At 39.9% G+C, this 23800-nt stretch overlaps 1 protein-coding gene across 3 annotated transcripts in view; it reads left to right on the top strand.

The window, feature by feature from the left end:
- Positions 1 to 20293, top strand: part of TSPAN8 (tetraspanin 8) — a 31428-nt gene extending 11135 nt beyond the window's left edge. The window contains exons 1-9 of one of the 3 annotated variants that reach the window (XM_066184584.1): positions 1159 to 1173; positions 3931 to 4119; positions 8641 to 8700; positions 11277 to 11399; positions 12017 to 12091; positions 12176 to 12283; positions 13967 to 14110; positions 17387 to 17470; positions 19999 to 20293. In XM_066184584.1, the coding sequence (XP_066040681.1) occupies positions 4060 to 4119; positions 8641 to 8700; positions 11277 to 11399; positions 12017 to 12091; positions 12176 to 12283; positions 13967 to 14110; positions 17387 to 17470; positions 19999 to 20052 (708 nt within the window). In that variant the 5' untranslated portion in view covers positions 1159 to 1173; positions 3931 to 4059 and the 3' untranslated portion in view covers positions 20053 to 20293. Of the gene's footprint in view, positions 1 to 1158; positions 1174 to 3922; positions 4120 to 8640; positions 8701 to 11276; positions 11400 to 12016; positions 12092 to 12175; positions 12284 to 13966; positions 14111 to 17386; positions 17471 to 19998 lie in introns of those variants that run through there. The other 2 variants (XM_066184583.1, XM_066184585.1) reach the window with 2 other exon arrangements.
- The last annotated feature ends 3507 nt before the right edge of the window (positions 20294 to 23800 follow it).

Below are 23800 nucleotides of genomic sequence, written 5' to 3'. Positions count from 1 at the left end.
GTATTGTAAATCACAAATCAGCTACCCAAAATCATGAAAATGGATTATTAGATAGACGCATAGATAGACGCATCATTAAATGTAATAGTGCCGTCTTCTTTCTTCTACTTTTAATTCAGCCTTTGGAATTTTGGGGTGTATTTTTGTCATGCTTTCCACTCATCCTTCAACTCAAGGCTTAAATCAAAGGATAGTTTAAAACGAGGGCAGGGAGTTGTGTAATTGACTGTGGGATTTGAGTATATACTCAGCTGTCATGACTGTGCCACATATCAAAAATAAGATCTGTTAGGAAATGGCAATATTTTGCTAAGAATCAGACATAATAGTATTCAATTTTATAATTGAATTATTACAGGCTTTTTAATATTGCAAGAAGATGTAATTGTTAAGGTTGTAACTCAAAACTTGAGCTGTAGTAGACTAAGTACAAGCTTAGTCAGACCTTTTGTTGAAAGTACGGTCAAGGGCAAGAACAGATACTAAAATTTTTCACTGGTTTGAAGGTGTTTGTCTTACTGTTTGCACTGCAAACATGCCTTTGTTGGGCAGCACACCCCATTTAGGTGAGTGTTGAAATGCTGACAAGGCTAATGGCGCTCAACACTTGCTCCACCTGGCATTATGGGTAAACAACTTACTGTGAAAGCATGAAAAACTCTTATAACTTGCACTTCTGTTTAAACAGGCGTTTAATTAGGAAATGCAGAAACTTGTATTGAGTAGAGACCTCAGAGCAACAAGAGAGTTTACAAGAGGTGAAGGGTCCCTTTGGCTGAAAGACAAATGCAGTGACAGCCTGAAATCCATCTCTGCACACCGTATATAAGCTGAATCTACTGATTCAGCAGATACTGAGATCTACTGATCCCTTTGAAGCTTCAAGCTCTACTCTGAATATGGTTCTTACCCAACTTCTCTATTGTGCATTTATCTCTGAAATGGGCAAAATCTCTTTTATTCTCCACTATTCACACCCCACCATTCAAGGACTTCACTGCTATCCAAGACATGTCAGTTTTTCAAGTCTGAACCTGAATGTGTGACTGGTTGTGCAGTGAATCATCTGATACGGGGCTTTGGTCACAACCTGACCTTGTGGAAGCACCTCACAAGGGAAAAGGGAGGCTGTAAAACTAGACTAAAAAGACTCAGAGTGAGGAAGGCTCACAGGTAAAGGAAGACAAAAAACATTGTAAAATCAACTGTAGCTGCTTGGGATGTGTCAAAGAGGAGATTCTTTACTCCAGGTTCATTACAGACATACTGACTTATTCTTTTTTTTGCCAGGTATGTCTCTCTCTTTCCAGTTTCCTGTGTGACTGTATTGTCAGACCTCCCCTGCTGTGGAGGAAGCTGTGTGTGTTGCATCAGAGGCTCCTGCCCCGTGCTGCACCCTGTGTATCAGGCTCTGCACTGATAACCCTCCTCTTCTAATCTGTAGAGGAGCAGTAAGTAAATGGATTTTCACAAATTCTTTGCTGGGAAAAGCTTTTGAGCAGTTTGTGGCACAGGCTTTGTAATTGGTAGGGTATAGCCGATTATCTAACTATGTATCTACAGTTAGTGGAGAGGTAGTGGAAGCAATTTCATATTCAGACAAATAGCAGCAAAATTTCTCATGCCATTCCTGTGATTTATAAGCCTCTGCTATTATCTGCACGACCTTCGTACTTGTAGGTACAACTAAGAATGTAATCTGTGCCAAAATTATAGCCTTTCCCTTCTCCAAGGCGTAACAGAGCACTGTGTAGCCAGGAAATAAGAAATAGGAAATCATATGGAAGATTTAAGCTGAAAATTTGTCACTTATTGGAAACTGCTTATTTGTTTCTAAACTTAGATTGCATATTTTTACTTTGGATACCATTCAATATACATATGAAATATGTAGGAATTGTAGCAAAGTCAGATAAATACTGAGTTTCTGTTCAGCAGCTGCGATTCCGCATGTTGTAAACTGGGATGTTACCAGAACTTGCTTGTGGTTATGTTGAACAGGCTTATTAAGAAAAACCCCAACCCCCCTAAAAATCCCCAAAACCCCAACCCGCACCAAGAAACATCCCAAAACCTGCCAAAACCAAAAACAAGAAACAGCAGAAGTTCTGGGAATTTGCATGTGAAAGGTCCTTGCACACAGTGCTTTTTTGAAGAGTCAGTGTGAATGCTCATGCTTGCCTCCTATATTATTATTGCTCCAACACATTTTCCTTCAGACATCTCTAATTGAGTGCCTGGGCTAAGCATCTCATAGACAACAGTGCTACAGCTCAAGCCTTCCTTAATCACTGTCTACTTTGTGTGAAGATTTACAGCAGTGTAGTTTTTGGTACATAATGCCATTGCCAAACTCCACTTATAATAAACTTACTTTACTGCAATTGTATAATCTGATTGCAGACTTATCTTTTCAAGTCCTGTATCACCTGTGATTCCCTCACTACCCCTCTGGTCCTTTGCATACATTTTAACATGACCATTTAAACTTTTCTCATGATTCATCTGTGGTTATGGCATGCCTCCATGAAGACACCCACATTTCTCAATTTACTTATTGGAGTATGTTTACTTAGTGGAGTGTGTTAGATCTAAACCATACCACAGAGTTGTTTCTCCCAATCCTTACAAAACCTGTATTTCATGGGTGCAGTTGTTTTTAGGAACTTTCTGAGATTAAGGGTGAATATTTAAAGTAAGGCAGTCAGGTGATATCCTAGAGTTATGACAAAGATTATTACTCCAGAAAGGTGCACAGAAAGTCAGAGGCAGGCATAAATCCACTCCTGAATGTGGCAAAGCTAGTTAAGAGAGAAGCTGGAGGGAGTTGTTTTAAATGTAGATTATTGGTAGCGTTTCTTGTGGATCCTACAAAAGCCAGATTCAAAGTTACTCTTTTTGTCACCATCTATAGGTGTGTTATATTCTAACACTTCCCATTCTTTTTAAATACAGAGAGCAGAACTGAGGAACAGGAATTGACATTGAAGACTGAAAATTGGGTTTGGGCCAAGTGGACTTCATAATCAGTTCAGACCAATGTGCCCTTAATGTCTCACATTGTGTTCACCTCCAAAATTAAAGCTTCTTTTTTTTAATGACAAATTCAGAGAAACCTGTGTCTGACCCTCATTCCCACAAGCACTGCTGTACAGGGCTTCTTCAGAAAATAGGCTGATAGAAAAAAACCCAGCAAAAATACCCCTATTTTTGCCTCAGGATTCCTAGTTGGAGGAAACAGAAGAAAACAAACAAGACAAAGCCCAAACCCAATGAAACAGGCTTATTGCCTTGCTTTCTAGAATGAGTCTATCTCCTATTGCTGAGAAGTATCCTGCATCTAATGCCAGAACTGGGGTTGCTGTGCTGGGGTTCAATATGCTTCTGGAAACCTGCACAGGAGGACTTTTGTGCACCACAATGCTCAGGTTCCTGGGGTCCTGACTTGGTTAGGAAGAGGTAAAGGATCTGAAGTAGATACTCATGGGGAGAAAATGTTGGCAGATTCCCTATCTTTCCTCTCCTGGGATAAAGCAGACTCATCCCTTTATGCTGGTAGAACATCTGAAGTGGAAGTGTGAACACAGCTGAATGAATGCTGGCAGTGAACACTAGGCAGTGAAAGAGTAAACCCTGCAACATAAAGCATGAAGAAATTCAATAATTTCAACTTCCTCTTAAAAGCAGGTCTGTAAAATATTTTTATGCTCACCTCTAGAAACTATAACTTCTGCTTCATTATTTACTTTCGAGGCGTAGGGCAAGTCATGGGATGATTACAGAGAAGTACAAATCACAAGACACAGTAAGAGCCTGGAGACTAGGTGATAACAACTCGTAGTGCTTCCCCTCTGCTTGGTTAATATTTACCTGTTGGAAAGGAACTATTTAAGCAATAGTGCATGGCTTGGTCATAACTTTTGCTTTCAGGAGCAGAGCACAGTGTATTTGATGTGATTTGAGAGATTTTCTGAAGACACAAGAACAACTTTTATATCAAGGTCAAACTCTTAGGAAAGCTTCTTTCGCAGAACTTGTTTTTGTCTCAGCTTGTTGAGAATGGCGGGTGTAAGCAGATGCATGAAATACTCCATGTTCATCTTCAACTTTTTTTTTTGGGTAAGTTAGTGTTTAAACTATTATTAGTGATGTATGAAATGTGTTCCCCATTATCTGAATGCTGCAGTTAGAGGAATTGTAAAGAAAATAGAGCATAAGTGGAACCAGAGTATGATTCTAAATCAGGGAGGGGAGAATATATTTAACTTTTGCCCTTCCCTTTGTCGTTTTCCATATGAGCACCTTTCCCTCTGCATTGAAAAGCAGACTAGGCACAATCTGTCTTCCTGTTTGTCTTGTGCCCCTCATGTCAAGGGACATCACTCGTCTCAGTCAGAAGATAACAGACTCTCCAATAACAATGCACAGTTCTCTTCCTTTTATTGCTGTAGTTTGCATGCAAGATCTTGAAAATGTAGTTGCAACAGAAAATATGGAAAATTTACTTGAGTTTTTAGCCTCCTAAATGATAAATGGTTTTCATAACCTTCTTTGTGGTTCTTTGCTTTACATTCAGTGCATAATTAGTTTCTGATGGTGGACACTAAATGTTTGTAAGAATGTATGTGCTGGCAACACTGCCACAGCTGTACCTAAAACGATACAGCACAGCAGGCAGATTTCTGGGTGTTATTTGAACCGTGTTTGTTTGCTTATCACATCTCAGCTGGGTTGTGAGAATTTCAGGTCCTGAAAGCTCTAGAAGGTTTGAGTTAAAGAACATTTCTCTCCTGGTTCAACCTCACTGTCAGATTTCCTGAGAGAACTTTGTCAGGTTCACCAGGGGTTCACTGAAACCAGAAGCGGAACTACTAGCCACATTATGGTCTTTGCCTCAAGGGATTTTTTTCAAGTGTAAAGGTGATACCATTCAAAAGGGACCACAAACAGCAGCCTTGGAAAATTTGTGGCTAGCCCAAATTCTTTGATTGCTTATGGACCTCACAAAGAAGTTCCTGACAGACCAGTGATGGTTTGGACTGTCTCCCCAGTTTCTCCCTCCAGTTCTGTCAAGGCAGACTGAAGATGTTTAACATTTGCGTTGAAGCTTTTATGCAACAGTACTTACAAGAATCCGTAAGTTTCTGAATTTGACTTCCTGCCCTCAGGAAGTTTTTCCTGTTTTTGTGGTTTGACCCCAACCAGCATCAAGTACCACGCAGACACTCACTCACTCCCCCAACCAGCAGGATCAGGGAGAGAACTGAAGGCATAAAAGCTGGGAAATTCGTGAGTTGACATATAGACAGTTTAATAGGAAAAGCAAAAACTATTCATGCAAGCAAAACAAAACAAGGAATTAATTCCCTGCTTCACATGGGCAGGCAGGTGTTCAGCTATCTCCAGGAGGGCAGGGTGTTCAGCTATCTCCAGGAGGGCAGGGTCTCATTATGTGAAATGTTTTCTTGTGAACACAAATTCTTTCACTCCAAATGTCCCCTGCCTTCCTCCTTCTTTCTCCCAGCTTTATCTACTGAGCATGATGTCAAATGGTCTGGAACATCCCTTTGGTCAGTTGGGGTCACCTGTCCTGGCTGTGTTTTCTCCCAGCATCCCATGTGCCCTCAGTCTCCTCACCAGAGTAGTGATATGAAAGGAGAAAGAAAACTTGATGTAAGACCTGCTCAGCAATAGCAAAAACTTCTCTACATTATCTACCCTGTGCTCAGCACAAATCCAAAACACAGCCCTATACCAGCGACTGTGGAGAAAATTACCCCAGCCAAAACCAGCACACCTCTTCAAATTGATCTATGTTTCCTGTAAGCTAAAACATGGACAAATGTCTCAGACTAGATTTAGAAAAGCTCCAAACTACTTCTAGAATGAACATTGGAATAGTGTCCCATGCCTTCAGTGACAGTATAGATTTCCTAGGGGAAAAAAAAAATAAGGTGGGATTCTGAGGGTGTCTTGAAATAAGCACATGTGAAACAAACTTCCTATCTTTATACCAAAGTTGGAAAACCCATACTGCATTCTGAGGAAGAAAATGCTGAGAGCATTTGCCGTGCATATGACTGCCTGGATGGAACAAAGGACAGGAATGCAACTGTTGTGAACTGTTTTAGGGAAGGTGTTTAGTTTAGCCCGATCAAGATTGGTAAGAACAGATGTATGGGCTGATAGAAATATAATGAAACTGAATTTTTTGGTTCTCATTCCTATCTCTAATTCATGGAAATCATTAAACTGCAACAGGAAGGTAGAGGGAACAGAGATGACTTTACAGCCACAGATGCTCTCTCTAGTGCTCAAGGCAATTGACAAGCGGAAAATTACTGATAATGGGAAATGAAGGTGACTTTAACCTAAATAGATAAGAATGGCAGTTGCCTATTTACCTGGTGTCCTTACATTTTACACCTTTTGCAATCTCTCAGGGAGTGTCTTCTCGTAGAAGACTCAGGAATGGTCTTCCTAGCCTTTTGATTACCTTTTCTAAGCAGCTCATGCAGCATCACACTAAGTGTGTAACCCCTGGAATAGTCTAAGATAGCTCTGCAAATTGACTATGGCTTCACCACATGATGTGTGTCCCCTGGGCATCTACATGCCCATGAGCTCATGCTGAACTCCTGCACACAAATAGAGTTTTTCATCTTCCCTGTTTGGTGACAAATAGCTGACTATGGGCTTTTGCTTTGGAACTGGGTGCCTCTATGGAGTTTTTAACAGTCCTTAAATTAATCCTTGTCAGTTTTGTGCATTAAACCTAACACATATGTCAGAATTTTCTTCTTTCCCTTCTTTGGAGTTTGCAGGATATCCAGTCTCACCTTCTGTCCTCATTTTGTCAACTTCTGCTACTCCACATCATGCAAATTGTAGAATTACCTTTTTTTTTTCACTGGATGCTGATGTCTGACACTAGTTTGAAGCACCATGGTTAGTGACAGATCATCTTTGATCAGTTGTTAATACCAGACTTGCAATCTCATCTACAAACAAAGTGGACTCTTCCTGAACCTTAATGTGGACATCTCAGTCCCTGAAGTAGCAATACAAGCTTAGCAGGTTTGCTGAGCCAGAGACCACATTCTCTGTAGGATCTGCCTAGAGCTGCAATATCAGTTGTCTCAAGGAAGTATTACAAACAAATGTTTTCTTTAACAGAAGCAACCTTGTAAAAGTTCCTCCTGATATCCTTGAACTGAATGTTTGAAAAGGGTGTGCCAGTGGATAAAATTCCTCATAAGTTTGGTATTTGTGTGCATGAGAATTGCAGTCTTAATATACTGTTGGCTCAGCACTATGTCAGGCTCATCTGAGGTGATAGTGATTTAACCAACTAGGCTGTATTTCCTCCTCACACCAGAGTTGAAAGCTTGAAAAGGAGCAACCAAATTCGAAGGACAGAAGTACTGTTACTGTTAAGTTTATGAGACTGAGATAAGATCACAGATTCTTTATCAAGGATTAAGGCAAAAATACAATAGCCATCTAATTTGGGGAAACTGGGTGAAGACATCTTCGAAGCTGCTAATTTAATTCCATCAGAAACCACTAGTGGTTCATTAAAAATGAAATTTCCTGGAATGAACGTTCATTTACTTGAAACTTAAGTTGGAGTATTGCAGCAAACTTGACATGTTCAACTTGGACTCTTTGGGAACAAACCACCTCCCAGGGAAATTCATAACAACATTTCAGGGCCATTTATGACTTGACTGTTAATGGCAGACGGAGATAATTCCAAATCTGACTAGTCCCTGGTCCTCAGTGATGTCTCTTTCATACCAGTCGTCTTAGTAGGCACAATCCTTACACATAGGTAGCCTCTTAGTTACCTATGTCCAACACTTAATAAAGAGCAATTCTGTGTAAGAATCATCAACAGCAAGGTTAGGAATAGAGTGACTGGCACACAGGGGAACTCAGTGATTGATGAAATAGGAGCACAACTAGAGATGAGGGAATGTATCTGCAGCTGCGATTCATCTTCTCTGACTTCAACATCTTAACAAAAGTCATGCTGGTCCAACATTCACACGTACTTGGCTGTTTTCTGTAAAAATATAATGGGAAAATTTATTCTCGGCATTTTATGAGACCTGTTCTAAGGATTGGAGATGGCCAGATTTTGCTGCATTTGAAGCAGCAAAAAGAATTTATTTAGAACTTTTCCTAGTAGCTTTACCATAGAGAATGTCTCCAGGTACATGTCCTGAATAAGTCTAGAAATAACAGATATGCAAACATCCTTTATCAAATCTCATGTTTCCATTATACAAGAAACCACATTCTTTATGGACACGTTTTACACCTACAATAGCAATTTATATTTTCTCATCTGACGGAATTTCTATGCGCTTTCCAAACACATGTATAAATCATCATGTAAATGTGTAGTCCTCTGGGGTGGAAACATCAGGGATTTGGTGCATATCTGAAGATTTAACAACATTTACAAATTTTCCTGGAAATGAATCAATATTGTCTGCTCCAGCAATTAATGTTTCTTTTGCTTTGCCAAACAAATGATTTTAGAAGTTTGGACAGCATATGGTGCAATTTGGATATTGAATGTTAGTAAGAAAGTCGCTGACCTTTCTAACTTGTCTTTATTTTCTCCCTCAGGTGTGTGGTTGCATTATTTTGGGATTCTCTATATGGATACGTGTTAGCAGCACTCAGCAGGTAAATGCATGCAGTCATACCAGCACTATGTAAAATATGGAAACTACTGCATACACTTTAATTTCCCATCTTCACTTCCACAAATTTTCTATGTTTTTGTTGAGGTGGTTTGTGTGGGTGAAGAAGAATGCATTTCATGACGTTAAGATTAAACATCATGGTGCAGGTAGTAAGAAAAAGGGATTGATGAAAACAGAGATATATTACTGTGAGAAGTAGCTGCTAGTGTTATTAGTTTCATGCAGATGCAGACAGATTTCTGTTTGAAAATATGTCTCTCACCTCTAATGAAAAATAATAATGCTTTTGTTAATGATTTCAGTGATTGAAAGAATGTGGAGCTGTGCTGCTCATGGACTTTTCAGTGTTTTTCCCTATTAGAATAGTGTAATCATATCTATTCCTAGGGTTACTTCACATGTTTGTAGAGAATATTTTTATCTTTCTCACTATCTTCAATAACACAATTTTCATTTCCCCAGTAACTGCAACTTTGTAAGGGAGAAAGGATTTTTCCCTTCCGTTTTCAATAGCTCCTTAAAAACACCTTATCCTTTTCCCCACATATACATATATAGATAAAGAGTTTTAAATGCCCAGGAATCTAGGATTACAATGTCCTAAAAGTCCTCCAGGAGGGTAGAAAAAAGACCCTCAGTTGTCCTCCTGGATTTTCGTACGTGTTGTTAAATTACTTTGGATATTATGACTTTTACTTTCTGCAAAGCTAGGGAAAATACAGTTTTGAGGAGCTCTTAATCTTGCAGACATGCAGCAGAGGCTGGTCCTGCTGTTTCAAAGACTTCATGGTTCTGTAGACCCTTTTGCGCAGTCTGTTTCCACTGACACTGACTATAAGGTTTAAACAGTACATTTCTTCAAATGAATTTGGGCCATAGAAATGAAAATTAATTTGAAGGCTTAATTTGCATTCTTCTATTTTTAAAAATGCTTTTTGGCCTTAGAAATGAAAAAGCAGCCAGGTGTCACATGGAAGCACTTTTTTTTCAGCTTTCAGATTGAGCTTTTTCAGCTTTAAGATTGAGCCTTAAGTTGCAGTTCTTCAGACGAGTCCCCTGTTGCTCTAGCACAGGCTGTAAGTTAAGAACAATAACTTTTGAACTGGTATTTTCCCACCTGGAAATAAAAAGATGGTGGAAGTAAGAAGATAGCTTTGTATATTCCCTGCCATTTGGCTGATGACACTGTTACCCTTAGCCAGTCCCAGATGCCTCATGTCTGGCAGAGCATGGATGCAAAAGAACTTGGTTCAAGATGACACTGGGTCATCAGGTAAATTAGGTCATGGTGGAGACCTCTGGAAGAGGAAGAATCATAACTTCCACTCCTCAATCAAAATTTTACTAGAAGCTAAAACTGCCATGCTTGATACTTGACAATCTCTGGTATGATGGCTCAAATGATACAATGGAGATTGGAAAACTACAACCACTACCATATCTTATTTTTTGAGAGATTTCCTATTCAGAAAAGAATATTTAAGTGTGTTTCAAACTGCTTTCCTGAAGCAACACTTAGAACTCCCCAAAAGCCTTTGAATTAAGAGTCAGGACAGAAATTGAAAGCATTTTCTCACATTTTTGCCTGCAGGCAGGCAAAGTTCCCGTTCAAAACCAATGCATGTTTCGCCTCAGTAATAATTGAGCAGACCATAAGGATTTGGCTGTAGATGAATAGAGCTTTCTAAGAATAAATAAAAGGAGATTCAGTCCAACTTGGAAAGGGAAAGAACAACACATTCTTCAAATTATACTTGTCTATATACCTTTGCAATTTCCATCAGAAGATAAATGTGACAACTTCCAGACATTTTTGCTAATCTTGGCACCAGTCACACTGGAAAATATTCTTTGAACATTTTTCTCTCTTTTGGCCTTTGCCCTTAGTCAGTCCTGTGGGAACTGAATAATTTGATGTTTAATAATATTGAGGTATATGAATTGTTTAGTTGAATGTCCCACACATCAAAATAAAGTTCTCATCTCTGAGGGTAATATTAGAGATCAAGCCTGGGAAAAAAAAAAAAAAAAAGAGGAAAAAAAAAGAAAGAAAGCTGCTTTGGAAAATACATCTAACTGTTTCTCTAATACATACAGCATCGCTCTGAGAAGTGTTCTCTCAGGAACAGTCACAGGGTATGTTCCTGGCTTTCTAATGGTAAACAGAGATTTTGTTTCTTTGACACCGGGTTAATGTAGGAGAGGTTTTGAGGTAATCAAGTCTCCTACTTCCAGTAAAAACGAAAGATTCATTGACTGAAAACCAACTGAAAGCCACTTTAAAGACAGAAGATCTTTATTCATTTACTCTGTAAAGCTGATTTTCATCTTGTGCAGAAACAAAGGTTGTGAAAAACCAGGTTTTACAAAGCTCTCCACCACACCATTTGAGAAGGGAGCATTAGAGTTTGTTTATTTATGGGTCAGAATTTCTCCATAGTTGCTATTCAGTACATTTATCAGATACAAAATAATTATCTTGTTTTGGGGAATACAGATGTTTTTAGGAGGACCTTCTTGTAGCTGAAAGATTTTTTTTCCCCTCTCTCTTTTCAGGGGGTAGAAAGCAGCATACTTGGAGGAGTTAATCTACTGATAGCCGTGGGAGCCATCATTATGGTCCTTGGGTTCCTGGGATGTTGTGGTGCTGCAAAGGAGAGCCGGTGCATGCTGATGTTGGTAGGAAAGAAAATCATTTGTCTACCTTTAACAGGCCACAGCTACATATGATGGATAAAGTCCTTGCAAGTAGTTTCAAATGAGGATGGGAACCTTTTAATTTAACCAAAACCACGATTATGATCCTGTGTTTTCATTGCTTACCTTGAGTTTGGGCCCCTTCTCAATTCTGTTGTGGTAAAAGTGATAGCTGGTCCCATCAGCAAGAAGACAGAGTTCAGAGTCACTAGCTTTTTTTCCATCCAGCCATCATCAAAGTTCCCTCCATAAAATTTCACCCATTATCTATCCTATTTAATTTTATAAATTCCCAGTTGCTCCCTTTGCTGGTCCACCCAGAATGTCCTCTCTGTCCTTCTGCCCAACTCTCACCTACACACTGTTATCATGACACTGTTCTGCTGTGTGCCTTGTTTTGATCACCAGCTGAGCATGCTCTGTCTCGAACACACTTTTTCTCATCATCAAAGATGAAATAGTTGCAGCAGCTCTGACTGGAAAGTCTTTCTACCTACATGGTTATTCAAGCACATGAAAGATAAATGTTAACTTAAAAGAAATTACATCACCTAGGTCAAAAGTAATATAGTTTTCTACCCCTTTTGTTTTCTTCCCAGTTTTTTATTGCGCTGCTTCTGATCCTGATTCTTCAGATCACAGGAGGTATTTTAGGAGCAGTGTATAAATCTCAGGTAGAGTATTATACTATATTTTCATTGATGTCTTCATATAGTTTTGTTTCTTCCCAAAAAATTAATAATACATTTAACTTGCAGGGGGAAGAAGTTTTTCGCCTTACTCTAAATGCAACTGTGAGCACACTGCAAGATACTTCAGGGGAACATAAAGAGTATCAGGAGGCATTCCAGAAGTTTGAGAGAGAGGTAATTGAACAGTAAAAAATGAAGGGGTTGTTGCTATCTGTTTCATCTTTGGTGTCTGTCTCTACTTCATTTTATGATTACTTTGCTGCAGATTTGAATTTCATTCCCTGGGAAAGGGGAAGTGTCTAACTTAAAGGCAAGTTGAAACACCACAGAAGGGACTTCTGTTCTCTTGGTAGGACATGGTCTTCCTGTGATGATTTATTTGTGCAAAAGTGTTGTCTATGAGAACAAGAAAGTAAGGACAGACCACGTGCATGTAAGACGAACAGTTAGCTAAGGTCTTTCATGAGAGGACTGCATAGGCCTTTCCTACAGCTTCCCCTTCTGAAGGAGCATTGATCCTTCACCATACCCCAATAAGAACTCTCCAGTACTTTTAAGGAAAGATTACCCCAGAGATTAGAAAAACATCAGGAGTGTATTTAACTTGGAATATCCTACTGCTATGAAGTCATTAAATGCCATGCTTTACTGTGTAAGAAGAAGGAAGAAAATATGATGAGAAGTTTTTTTTATTGTGTTTGTACTTTTCCTGGTGCCCCCATCCTGCAAGACTGCAGATGGTGGACGCTTATTGCGAGCTTACTCCCCGGTATCTCACAGAGAATACCCTGGAATCTCACTGATAACATTGACTGTATACACCCCTTCCCTTCCCACAACTACCTGGGTCTGTACACTGATAGAATGGCTGCTGTTCTTCTTTAGTCCCTAATGGGTGGGTGATGACTTTGATGGATAGACTTAAAGTTAGTTTATGTTTTTAAAGACTGCTGTTGAAAGAAAATGAAACAAGGAACAATATTTAGGTGTCTTATGCTACTTCCACTTCTCCTTCCCCATTCCACCTTCAGCCTTGTACTCTACTTCTGAGACAGTTTATTTCTTCTGATATAATAAGCACTCTGGAGAGATGAGCAAAATGAAAAATTGCATAATTATTGCATTAATTTTTAAATGTACCAGGACTGCTATATTTATGTCCCATAAAAGCCTTTGCTTTTATACAAAATTATGTAAACATTTCCAGCTGCGTTTTACTAGAAGGAGAACCTCAAACCCAAGTTTGCACCCCTGAGCTTTAGTGGCTTGAATATAGTGGAACATGAAGTGAAACTGCATCTGGTTTAGGTTTCACAAGCCCCAAATGGAGCCCTGATCTCTTCAGTCCATTTCTAATTTAAAGAGATAGCCATCATTCAAAGTGGTTGTTTTTCTAGATTTCAGAGTTTCTTGTGTCTGAATTTTACATTTCCAGGCCTTTAAAGATGTGAAATGTGGATGTTACTGGGACTGGTAACTTTCCTTATGTAAATATAACCTACTGAAAGAAGGCTTGATTCTCAAAAAATACTATATCCAGTATTCCAGTTCCATTCTGGCACTGATAATTACTAGCTTTCTACTGAAAATCTGGTCTTTTCCTCCCTATCTCTTATTAAAAAACCAAAACCAAAACTAAAACTAAAAACAAAACCAAAAACTTATGCACTTACATTCTTGCAAGTGGTATAGAAATGTAAATGGTATTTGAGACATACCAGTTTGGGACAACTTCCACATCAAAAAAGATGAAATAAAATTTGTTTTTTGTTGTTCCTCTCAGCTCCCTCACTATTCTCTTTAAACTAAAAATTACCTCATTTTTAATTCTTCTCCCCATTTACTTCTTTCTTGCAGGAAAAATGTTGTGGATTGCTGGATGGACCTAAGGACTGGGGAGAAAATTTTAACAAACCTTCCTCAAACATCTGTCAGTGTGAACTAGAGAAGCCATCACCAGACCTCTGCATCCAATATCAAAACAGATACATCTACAAAAAGGTGAGAAAAATGTTCAGTCTTCTTTCAAAAGAGGCAGGTTTTAACCCAAGGTTATCTTTGGTGACTCCCATAGTCAGCAGTTCTGTATCTTTCTGAAAAGGCAAAGTTTTGCTTTCTCTTTCTAAGCCAGAACTACCCCCGTACCATCTGTTAAGAAATGACTGTTCATAACTCTGCTCCTTCCTCTTCCTGAGATGACTGTTCATAACTCCGCTCCTTCCTTTTCCTGAGGTGTCTCCAGTTTAGGCCCTTAGCAATCTGCGTGGTTACTGTTGATGAAAATTATGATGACTTTGGGGTCAGGGTATGACTCTGGGTCAGAGCTGCACACCAGCTACCCTTTGGCTCTCATTACTCTCTCAGGAGGTTATGCTCCCACCCAGGCTCATTGTGGTAGTAGACATGTTGACTTAGAGGCCTTTAAAATGCTAAGGTATATTGAAAATCAAACACATAAAATGCAAGACCTTTGGGGGTTTATAATCCTTTAATAAAAACCCACATTCATTTTGCAGGATATGCTGGAAAGAAACCTTACTTATCGTGGGATTCATGGCAGAATATTCAAAGAATGATTTCTTACAACTACAGCCTTTTGAAAACCTTAAAGAATTAATGTAATAATAATAAGGCAAAATATTGGGTAACAGGCAAAAAAAAAAGCACACTCAGAAGAGTGCCATCTAGTAGACAGTAGAAATCTCAAATAATGAATTTCATGGTTTGCCTGCCTGCTTTTGAGGAAATCTGGACTCTGTGGATATGAAAAAAAAATTAAGAAATGCACAAAATAATTGAATAGCACAAAATAATTGAAGTTTTAGAGTGCTGGTGGTGCAAAGTTTGCCAGCATGCACCTATCACAGAGAAGATTTTAGCAAACGTCCATTCTGGTTGTATAATGCTCTAATTGCACAGCTCCTTAATAAGTAATTAAGGAGCACTAATTTCCTCCCCATTTAGTCCCATAGAAGCAAATACTATTTTAAAGCAAAGAAACAGTCTGGTTAAGTAGAGGATACCAGTACCCAATCTGGAAATAAGACATATACAAAGAGGCTGTTTTGGCCACACTTTAATGCCTTTTTTGGCCTCAGGCAAGCCCTCAAAGGACACATGAGAAGCCATCTGTGAAATTACTGCAGGTGCAAGATATCACTCATATGAACAGACAGATTTCATGGTGGTGTGAGATGCCAGTAGAGACATCCAGCTCTTCTGATATGGGAAAAAAGATTTGAAATTCAGTGCAGTTATGAGTTAGCCTAAATGAGAGATTTTAAGAAGAACTAGAAGGAAAAGATCCATGTGTTTATTGTGAGAGAGGAAATATGGTGAAAAAATACAACTGTATTTGGGGGCAAGTCAGTTGTAGTGTTGTAACAGTATTGTAATTTTGATGTATTTATTCCGTACTTGGCTTTCCCTTCTGTTTGCAGAAGGAGGATTGTCAGTGCCTGGAGAAGATGTAGTCACTGTAAGAACAGACATATGCAAACATTCAAAAGGAAAGTAGCTCTGCACAGAACTTCAGTTGTAGAATCATAGAATAGGCTGAGTTGGAAGGGATCCATCAGGATCACTGAGTCCAGTTCCTGGCCCTGCACAGGACAACCCTAAGAGTAATGACACGTGCATGAGAGCCTTGCCCAAACACTTCTTGAACTCTGTCAGGCTGGTGCTGTGACCACCTCCATGGGGAGCCTATGCCAGTGCCCAACCATACTCTGGGTGAAGAACCTTTTCCTGATATCCAACCTAAACCTCCCTGACTCAGTTTCATAACATTGCCCTGAGTCTTGTCACTGTTCATGAAAGTGAAGAGATCAGTACCTGCCCCTCTGCTTCCCCCCATGAGGATGTTGAAGACCCAAATGAGCTCTCCCCTCAGTCTCCTCTTCTCCAGGTTGTATAGAGCAAGTCTCTTCAGTCACTCCTCATTTGGCTTCTCCTCAAGGCCCTTCACTGTTCTCATGGCCCCACTTTAGACAAGCTCTAATAGCTTTATATCTCATATGTTGTAGCACCCAGAACTGCCCCCAGCACTTGAGGTGAGGCTGCCCCAGTGCAGAGCAGAGCAGGACAAGGACAATTTCCTCCCTTGCCCGGCTGGCAATGCTGTGCCTGGTGCCCCCCAGGATAGGGTTGGCCCTCCTGGCTGCCAGGGCACTGCTGTCTCATAGTCAACTTGCCACTGACCAGGACCCCCAGGTCCCTTTCTACGGGGCTAGTCTCCAGCCTCTCATTCCCCAGGTGAACCCAAACAAAACCAGGGTTGCAAAATCTGGCATTTTACCTTGATAAACTTCACATGATGTGTGATTTCCCATTTCTCTGTTTTGTCAAGGTCTCTCTCCAGGGCCCCTCTTCCCTCAAGGGAGTCAATAGGTCCTCCCATCTTAGTGTTGTTGGCAAAATTCCGTGGTATTCCTTCAAGTCCTCCATCCAAGTTGTTAAGGAACATGTTGAAGAGAATTGGACCTGGGATGGAGCCCTGCAGAATCCCACTACTAACCAGACTCCAGAGTGATGTTTCCTCACTTACTATAACTCTTTGTGCCTGACCCATGGCATAACATGGTTATCTAGCTGTACACTGGACATTTTGTCCAGAAGGATACTATGAGAGACAGCTTCAAAAATCTTTGCTGGAGTCCAGAAAGATTACATCTACTGGCTTTCCAAGATCACTTAGGTGGGTTACCCTTGTCATGAAAAGAAATCAAGTTCAACAAGCAGGATTTCCCCCTCATGAAGCCATGCTGGTTATTCTCTTCCTTCCAGCCCCAGTCTAAGACCACCAAACATTGGACAAAACTAATTTTGAAGCTAGGTTTTATAAACAAATATTTTTAGTAAATCCCAAGTCTAATAATAAACCTTGAAGTTTCAAATCCAAAGATTAGATTGGTGGGAAACTGAAGTTCCCTTTCAGATCTGGTCATGGCTGCATTGGCTCTTTTCTAGTAGTGAATGATTGCCAAGTGAAAGAATGAACAAACACTTCTTTCCTTGTTAACTGAAAATAATGCAAACATTGGGCATTACAGCTGTATGTCTTCCTTTGAAGTAGTAAATTTTTATGGTCAGCTACTAAGTCTTCATACCTGGGAAGGCAAAGCAAGAGTAAATTCAAATAGCCTTTTTTAGCACAGAGTTAAAGAGAGAGATAGTTTGAGAGAGTTATTTTAGAAGATGCATTCCTATACAACCTATATATCCCATAATAGGATAATATTGCTTACCTGTAATTAATAATTTTGTTTTATTTTTCAGTCTTGTGGAGAAGTGATTGTGCAACAAATTAAAGACAATCTGGTCATAATTATGGGGATCGCCTTTGGATTGGCTGTTGTTGAGGTACCGGTGTACACTGTTAAAATACTTAGTAGCTGACAAGCAATATGTTCTACTTGGAAATACATTGGGAATGGGATTAAAACACTTGGCTTGCTCAATTAATAGACAAGGGAAAACCACCTCTCACCTTAGCTATAACCCCACTGTTATTTCATATAAACATATTTCATTAAAGTATATGGCTGCTGAGCTGCAAACTTCAGGTGAGATCAGACCACCCTGCTACCCATATAAGTGCATCACATGGGACGTTTTCTTCAAAAAATTTGCTAGTCCTGAAGCCAGGCTGTGCCTTGACACTGAGCCCTGTGAACAGAGAGTTGTGTGAATAAACACCTCAGAAGACATGAGGAAGAATAGTGAGATTTTTCCTCCTTTTTCTCTTCTTTTCTTGAGGTTTCTTAAGTTTTCCTCAGAAAACTTATCCCCTAAAGTACATGTTTTTATCATTAAGAAGTTTTGGTACAAAATTATATTTTGAGACATTAAAACTTGAAGCATCAAGATGATGCATGAATATGTCTGAGTGCACACGTGTGATGCTCCATATATTCCTGTGTGTAAAAAAACAAAGAGTATGTGAACTGTTTATTTTAATTTCCTCACCATACACTGAAGAATACCATGCAAGACTTTCTGTGAAGAGAGGAGGAAAAGAAGTGAGGCTATCCAGTGAGCTACTTGATTTTGATTTGAATAGGAGAAAATTATAAAGAAATAGGGGATTTCATCATGATGCTTTCTTCAGTAATTTTCTTTCTTTTCACTCTTTCTTCTTTGTTTTCCTCCACCCTCACTCTCCACCAGTGGATGTTTGAGGGGAAAACAGAAATGACAAAGATTGCTGTGGAAAGTTCAGTCTGTTATTCGAAGCAAAAACTTCTTGGCAGAGGATTGATTGCTCCTCGTGGTAGAAGAGTGGGCAAGAGCCCCAGCTCAAAACTGTGTTTCCAGGAAAATAGTAGTAGATGGGGAAGAATTATGTAGCTGAGGCACTGGAAGAGGACAGGCCACCAACTTCTTACTCAGCACAGGCTTTCTGGTATTTAAGGAGATATATGTTGCGTGGTCAGTTCTCTCACCCATACGTTTACTTTGAGGGAAAAATAGATGAAATACACTGATATTAAATGACCTTAAAATATAATTGAAGTGTAAAATTGCATCTTTATCCCGAAGGCATATTATGTCACTTTGCTCTAGTTACTGCAGTTACGTGACTTGTAGCTTTTAGTTCATTTGCCATCATTCTTTCCTGTTCTCCAGCTGATATTTCATGTGCTGGCTGCCTCTCCCAATCACAAAAGGAATAGAAAGCAACATGAATAAACAGTATGAGACTCAGCACAAATTGTCAGATGGCAATTTACACTTGATAAACATTTATCCTTTCCATATTAACTCAAGAAATTGCAAAACAAAGACCATTTGCTTAACCACCTTTCAGCCCTAGGAAATCCCAGATAAAAAAAAGTGCTTGTCCCCTCTCTGCCTGCTTCATTATACCACTTGTGAACTGTGCTTTCAGCTCACCCTAATAATGAAAATTATACAGATAAGAAGGGTGCAGATTCATTTGCGTGCAAGTGCAAATGTGGGCATGGTATGTCAGGGAAGCCCTGTCAGTTTATTCCAGGTGTGAGTCCATCCCTTTACGTTAGCTGTACCTCTGTGCTACATATGCTCTTCTCTGTCTCTTCCTTAAGTAAATAAAGTATGTCATTGTTCATGGCTTTAAAGGTGTCAGTTGGGTGCTTTCCACTTTTGTGGAACACCTTCACAGACTGGTTAGCTTTAAATCCAGAAGGAAGCTTTCTGATCTGATCTCACCAGCTGTCTGCCACGGGTCATGAAATTGTACCCAGTAATTCCCAATACAAAAGGTGACCCAACTGAATTTTCTATTACAAGTAACAGCTCCTTAACTGAACTCACTATTGTTTCTATCCCAAGTCCATTACTGATAAATACAAAATATTTGTTGCATGATCATTTGCAACTCAAAACAGTGAGGCAGGTTTATGGAGGTATACTTGTATACCGTATACACACACGTGTGTATACCTGTATACTTCACACATATGGTTGCACAAAAGAGAGTGGCAGTGGAAGAGAGATTTCAAAGGGAGACAACCTTTAGAATACACAATGAACATTCCTCTAACTTTGTCAGAAAAAAATGCTCAATTTTTTGTCCAAATTTCTTGAACTTCTCCCTAATTGCTGCGCCATTACAGCTAACAACTGCATTATAAACACACAGAGGCACAAGGGTCCTCATGCACAGAGGCAATCCATCTTTTAAACAAATGAAACTTCTCTGTGGTGTCTGCAGTCTTACCTGTGGTATATACTGACTTCAAAAAAGTATTCTGTAAGAGCCACATTGGAAAAAATCTTCTGGCTAGCAGATTTAGCCTTCATGTAAATCCAAGACATTTGCAAACAAAATATTCCCATTGTGTATCAGTTATATCCTGAGATTTCCAGAACTTCCAGGTAATACCAGAAATATCTTTGTTTTCCAGATTTTTGGTTTGGTGTTTTCCATGAGCCTCTACTGCCAGATTGGGAGAAAATGAAACTGTGAAAATGTCAGAATGATGTCACCAGTCAAATCAAGACCTTTCTAGAAAGAAGGCTAGAGATTTGGCTGGGCACATTCACATAAATATATGCATGTCCCAGGCAGCTGTTCTGATGAAAACGGCAGCCCTTGTGCTCATGGATGCTTGACAACTTGCAAAATGACCTCTTTATATTTCATAAGACTTAATGATGTGAATATGATTTTTTTATTTGCAATAAACATCTTTGTTTATATTTCTGAGGTGTTTATTTTGTCCAAAGACAGCAATTATGTCATGTTGTGAGTCTGAGTTCACCATGTGGTGTGCCCTCATGAGTGTTAAACCACCCACAGCAGAGTTACCATAAACAGCTGCAAACCATCATGCAGTGGCTGACTGCTCCAGGGAAGTCAGGCCCCTGGGAACCTCTGCTTGTGAAGCAGGGTGTTTTCATTAAAAGAGTTGTGGGTCAGGGTTTTGTTACCTGTGAAAAGGGCAACTAACTTGTTACCAAATAGGAAAGTCGTATTTCCTTTCAGGGATGTTTAAATCGGTATCTTGGCAGGCCCAAATGATGCTCAGGTTGTATTAATGAGCTGGATTTAATGCCATGTGTTTAGCAAATAAACATCAACAGTGAAATCCAAGCCCATGTGGAGGCAGGGCATACACAGAAGTCGTGCAGGTAAGGCTTTGGCCAGAGCAGCTAAGGCAAGCGGGTGGACAAACACAGGGCATGGCTGGCAGCACAGCAGCAGCCATACACACCCTGCCTGCCTTCGGGCTGAGCAGTGTATGCAAGTGCTTGGGCCCTGAGGTACTGAAAGCCCTGACTATCCCTGCCCAGCAGCCTGGCTTTCCCTGCACACTGCCCATGGCAAGGACACCACATCAGCCTCCTGGGCCAGCTGGTCCCTGCCCCACCAATGTCACAGTAGGGCTGGTCTCCAGTTCCCCTGCCTGGTCATGGAGTCCCACCAAGCTGGGCCTGCCCATGTGATCTGGTGGCCTCAGCTCATCCCCAGGAAGTGCATGATGCCAGGGGCTGGGGCTGCCCTGGTGCCCTGCACTGCCCCACTCCTGACTGGTACTGAGTTCCAGGGATGGGCCAGGCTCTGCCTTGTCACCCCAGTGGAACCCATGTGGTCCCAGCCTCTTTCTAACAGAAAGTAAATGGCATCAGGGACAAGATTTTTAAGGTATGAGGATGTCTAATGATGTCCACAGGGACATGCTGAAGTTTTACACAGCAGGCTGATGGCCTCCCTGCTGTGTGTTGGGATAAGCTGATATATCCAGCTCCACTGGACCCCCATCTTCATAATAGGAGCAACTATAACACCTCAGAGCTGTGCTTAAGAGAAAAACAGATATAAAGCCATGCAATTGCTAACAAATGCATTCAAGCAGACATCTTTGTCCGTGCCTTATTCCTGCAGAACTGGGTTCAGGTAAAATTCATCTGCAGCAACCAGGTTTTTTTCAAAACTCAACCAGAGGAAGTTTCTGTCCCATCCCCCATCCTCCCCTAACACTCAGACCATTAGGCCAAGCAGCGATCCTACTTTCAGTAATTCATGTGTATCCCAGGAAAGTCATCTAGCTACCAGACAGTTCTGGCGCTTGTCCCTCCCTCTGCTGAACCTCAGAAGCTGTGCCAGAAGAATTTAAACTTTGTTGGACCAGAGAAGAATCATGACTCCATAACCCAGCTGTACTAACTGGAAAAAGAAATGCTGGCTTCTAGTTTCTCCTCCTCCCCAGAGTGGTTTTTTCTGTGCATATCTTATCCATGATCTGAAGTCCTAGGAGCTGAGCCTGAATCACCCAGATCTTGGTAAGGCAGCTGTAGTCCTGGATTATCACTACAGAAAAAAATTGGGAATATAAGGGCAACATGGAAAGAGAATTGCACCTTCCTCTTCTTCCTCCTCCTTCCCATTAAAAGGACTGTTCTCCTATTTGAATGTATGAAAGGGCGACTCACATAGAGAGGTCTTAGAGCTGTGGGTGCCTAAGGGATGGACATGAAGGGGAAGATACGCTCACCCTTGCTGCCAGGAGGAGTCAACTTCAGACAGCTGCAAACTTGAGTATTACTGGCATGGATTTGTAATCAACATTGAGATGAGACTGACAATGTACTCTGGCTCAGACACCAGTCTGGTCTTGTATGCTGCTCTGAGGATCCAGATGTCTAAAACCAAGCTGTTAATACATCTAAATTTTGGTTGTCAACTGCCTGGTTTTGTATATAATCCTCAAAATAATCTTTGTTTTTTGTCAAAATAGTGATGTACGATACATTAGATTTTTTTGTTTAAACAGTTAAAACTGTTGAGATTAAAACATTAAAATCAGCATCAAAATGTTGTCTTCAGTGAGGAACTTAGACACAGGAGTTTTATCTGGAGCTACGGTGAACAGTTCCTCTATTTATTTAGGTAATTTGTCTCTATTACCTAAAGCTCAAAAAAATAAAAGTAAAGCACTAAGATTATATCCTACCATGACTGTTTAAATGGGATTGAGCCAATGAAGTAATTCAGAATATTATCAGCTTGCTGGTGAAGTGGATTTGCAACTAAAACATGCCCATTGCCTTGCATGTTACAAACATTATTTAATTCTAATATTCTGTAGCCTCCTGAAGTTTTCTCCCCAATTTTTAAAATGGAAACAGCAAAATGCTATTCATAAAAACAAAAAGAAATCTGTCTGGATAAGATTCTTCTGACTATTTGCAAAACAACAGAATAGAAACTCATATTGTAAAATTATGAAATGGTTTGGATTGGAATGTACCTTTAAAAAACATCTAGTCTACCCCCACTGCCATATCTGAGCTGCCAGTTTGTACTCTCTATAATCAATGAAGAGAAAAAACACATCTAGGATTTGAGCCATCTCATTCTAAAATAGATGTCCAAAGAGGTTAGGAGAGTGACTTCCATTGCAAATAGGTGAAATTGAAGTGAATGAACCCCACCCCACAATACTGAACTTGTTAAAAACACTAGAAGCACTGATCAGTCAGGAAAGAGCATTATATGATATTCCACGAAGGTGCATTTATTATGGATTAATTCATTGACATTTTTGCTGAGTCATAATCCAGCCTGCTAGGAAATGAGCCCTGCCTACTCTCTAGGCTGGTAGGATAAGATTCATCTGGTGTGCACAATGCTGTAACAGACATCCCAGCATCATTCCTTCATGAAATCCTCTTGGTATTTTTATCAAATAACATTTATAGTTAGCTATTGACTCAAAATAGAAATGGAACATTTTCTGAGCCGACAAAAACTTTTTCATCATAATGTCTAGAACTGCTGAAGAGGCATTTGACAATAAATCCTTGACAGAACAAAGAAACCATAATGGTTTTCTTTTGTGGGGTGTTGGGGAAGGTTGTTTTTGGTTTTTCACAACCATCTCATGCAAGGTTATGCTCCTCTCAATGTTACTCAATAAAATGAAGCATACAGAGGAAAGACACATGTCCAAGACCTTCGTTCTTTAAAATATCAAAGGGAGAAAAGGCATTTATCATTGTATTCTTAAATGGTACAAAAAAAGAGTGGTAAAAAGAAAGACAGTGTGTCCCTGCCTTTGCCAATGGAGCTAAATTCCACCTTAAAACCAAGTCTATTTAAAACACACCGGTGATTTATCATGTCAAAACCAAACACCCATTTAATGGCAACAGATAAGACATCACACCTGGGTCAAAATTTCTTCAAAGAAGTATTTGCTGAAT

This window comes from Chamaea fasciata, unplaced genomic scaffold, assembly GCF_029207755.1.
Source record: "Chamaea fasciata isolate MVZ Bird 193981 ecotype frontalis unplaced genomic scaffold, bChaFas1.0.hap1 SCAF_5, whole genome shotgun sequence".
In the NCBI taxonomy this organism is placed as follows: domain Eukaryota; kingdom Metazoa; phylum Chordata; class Aves; order Passeriformes; family Sylviidae; genus Chamaea; species Chamaea fasciata.
The sequence above is the reverse complement of the archived record's forward strand: the minus strand, read 5'-3'. Positions and strand labels throughout refer to the sequence as shown.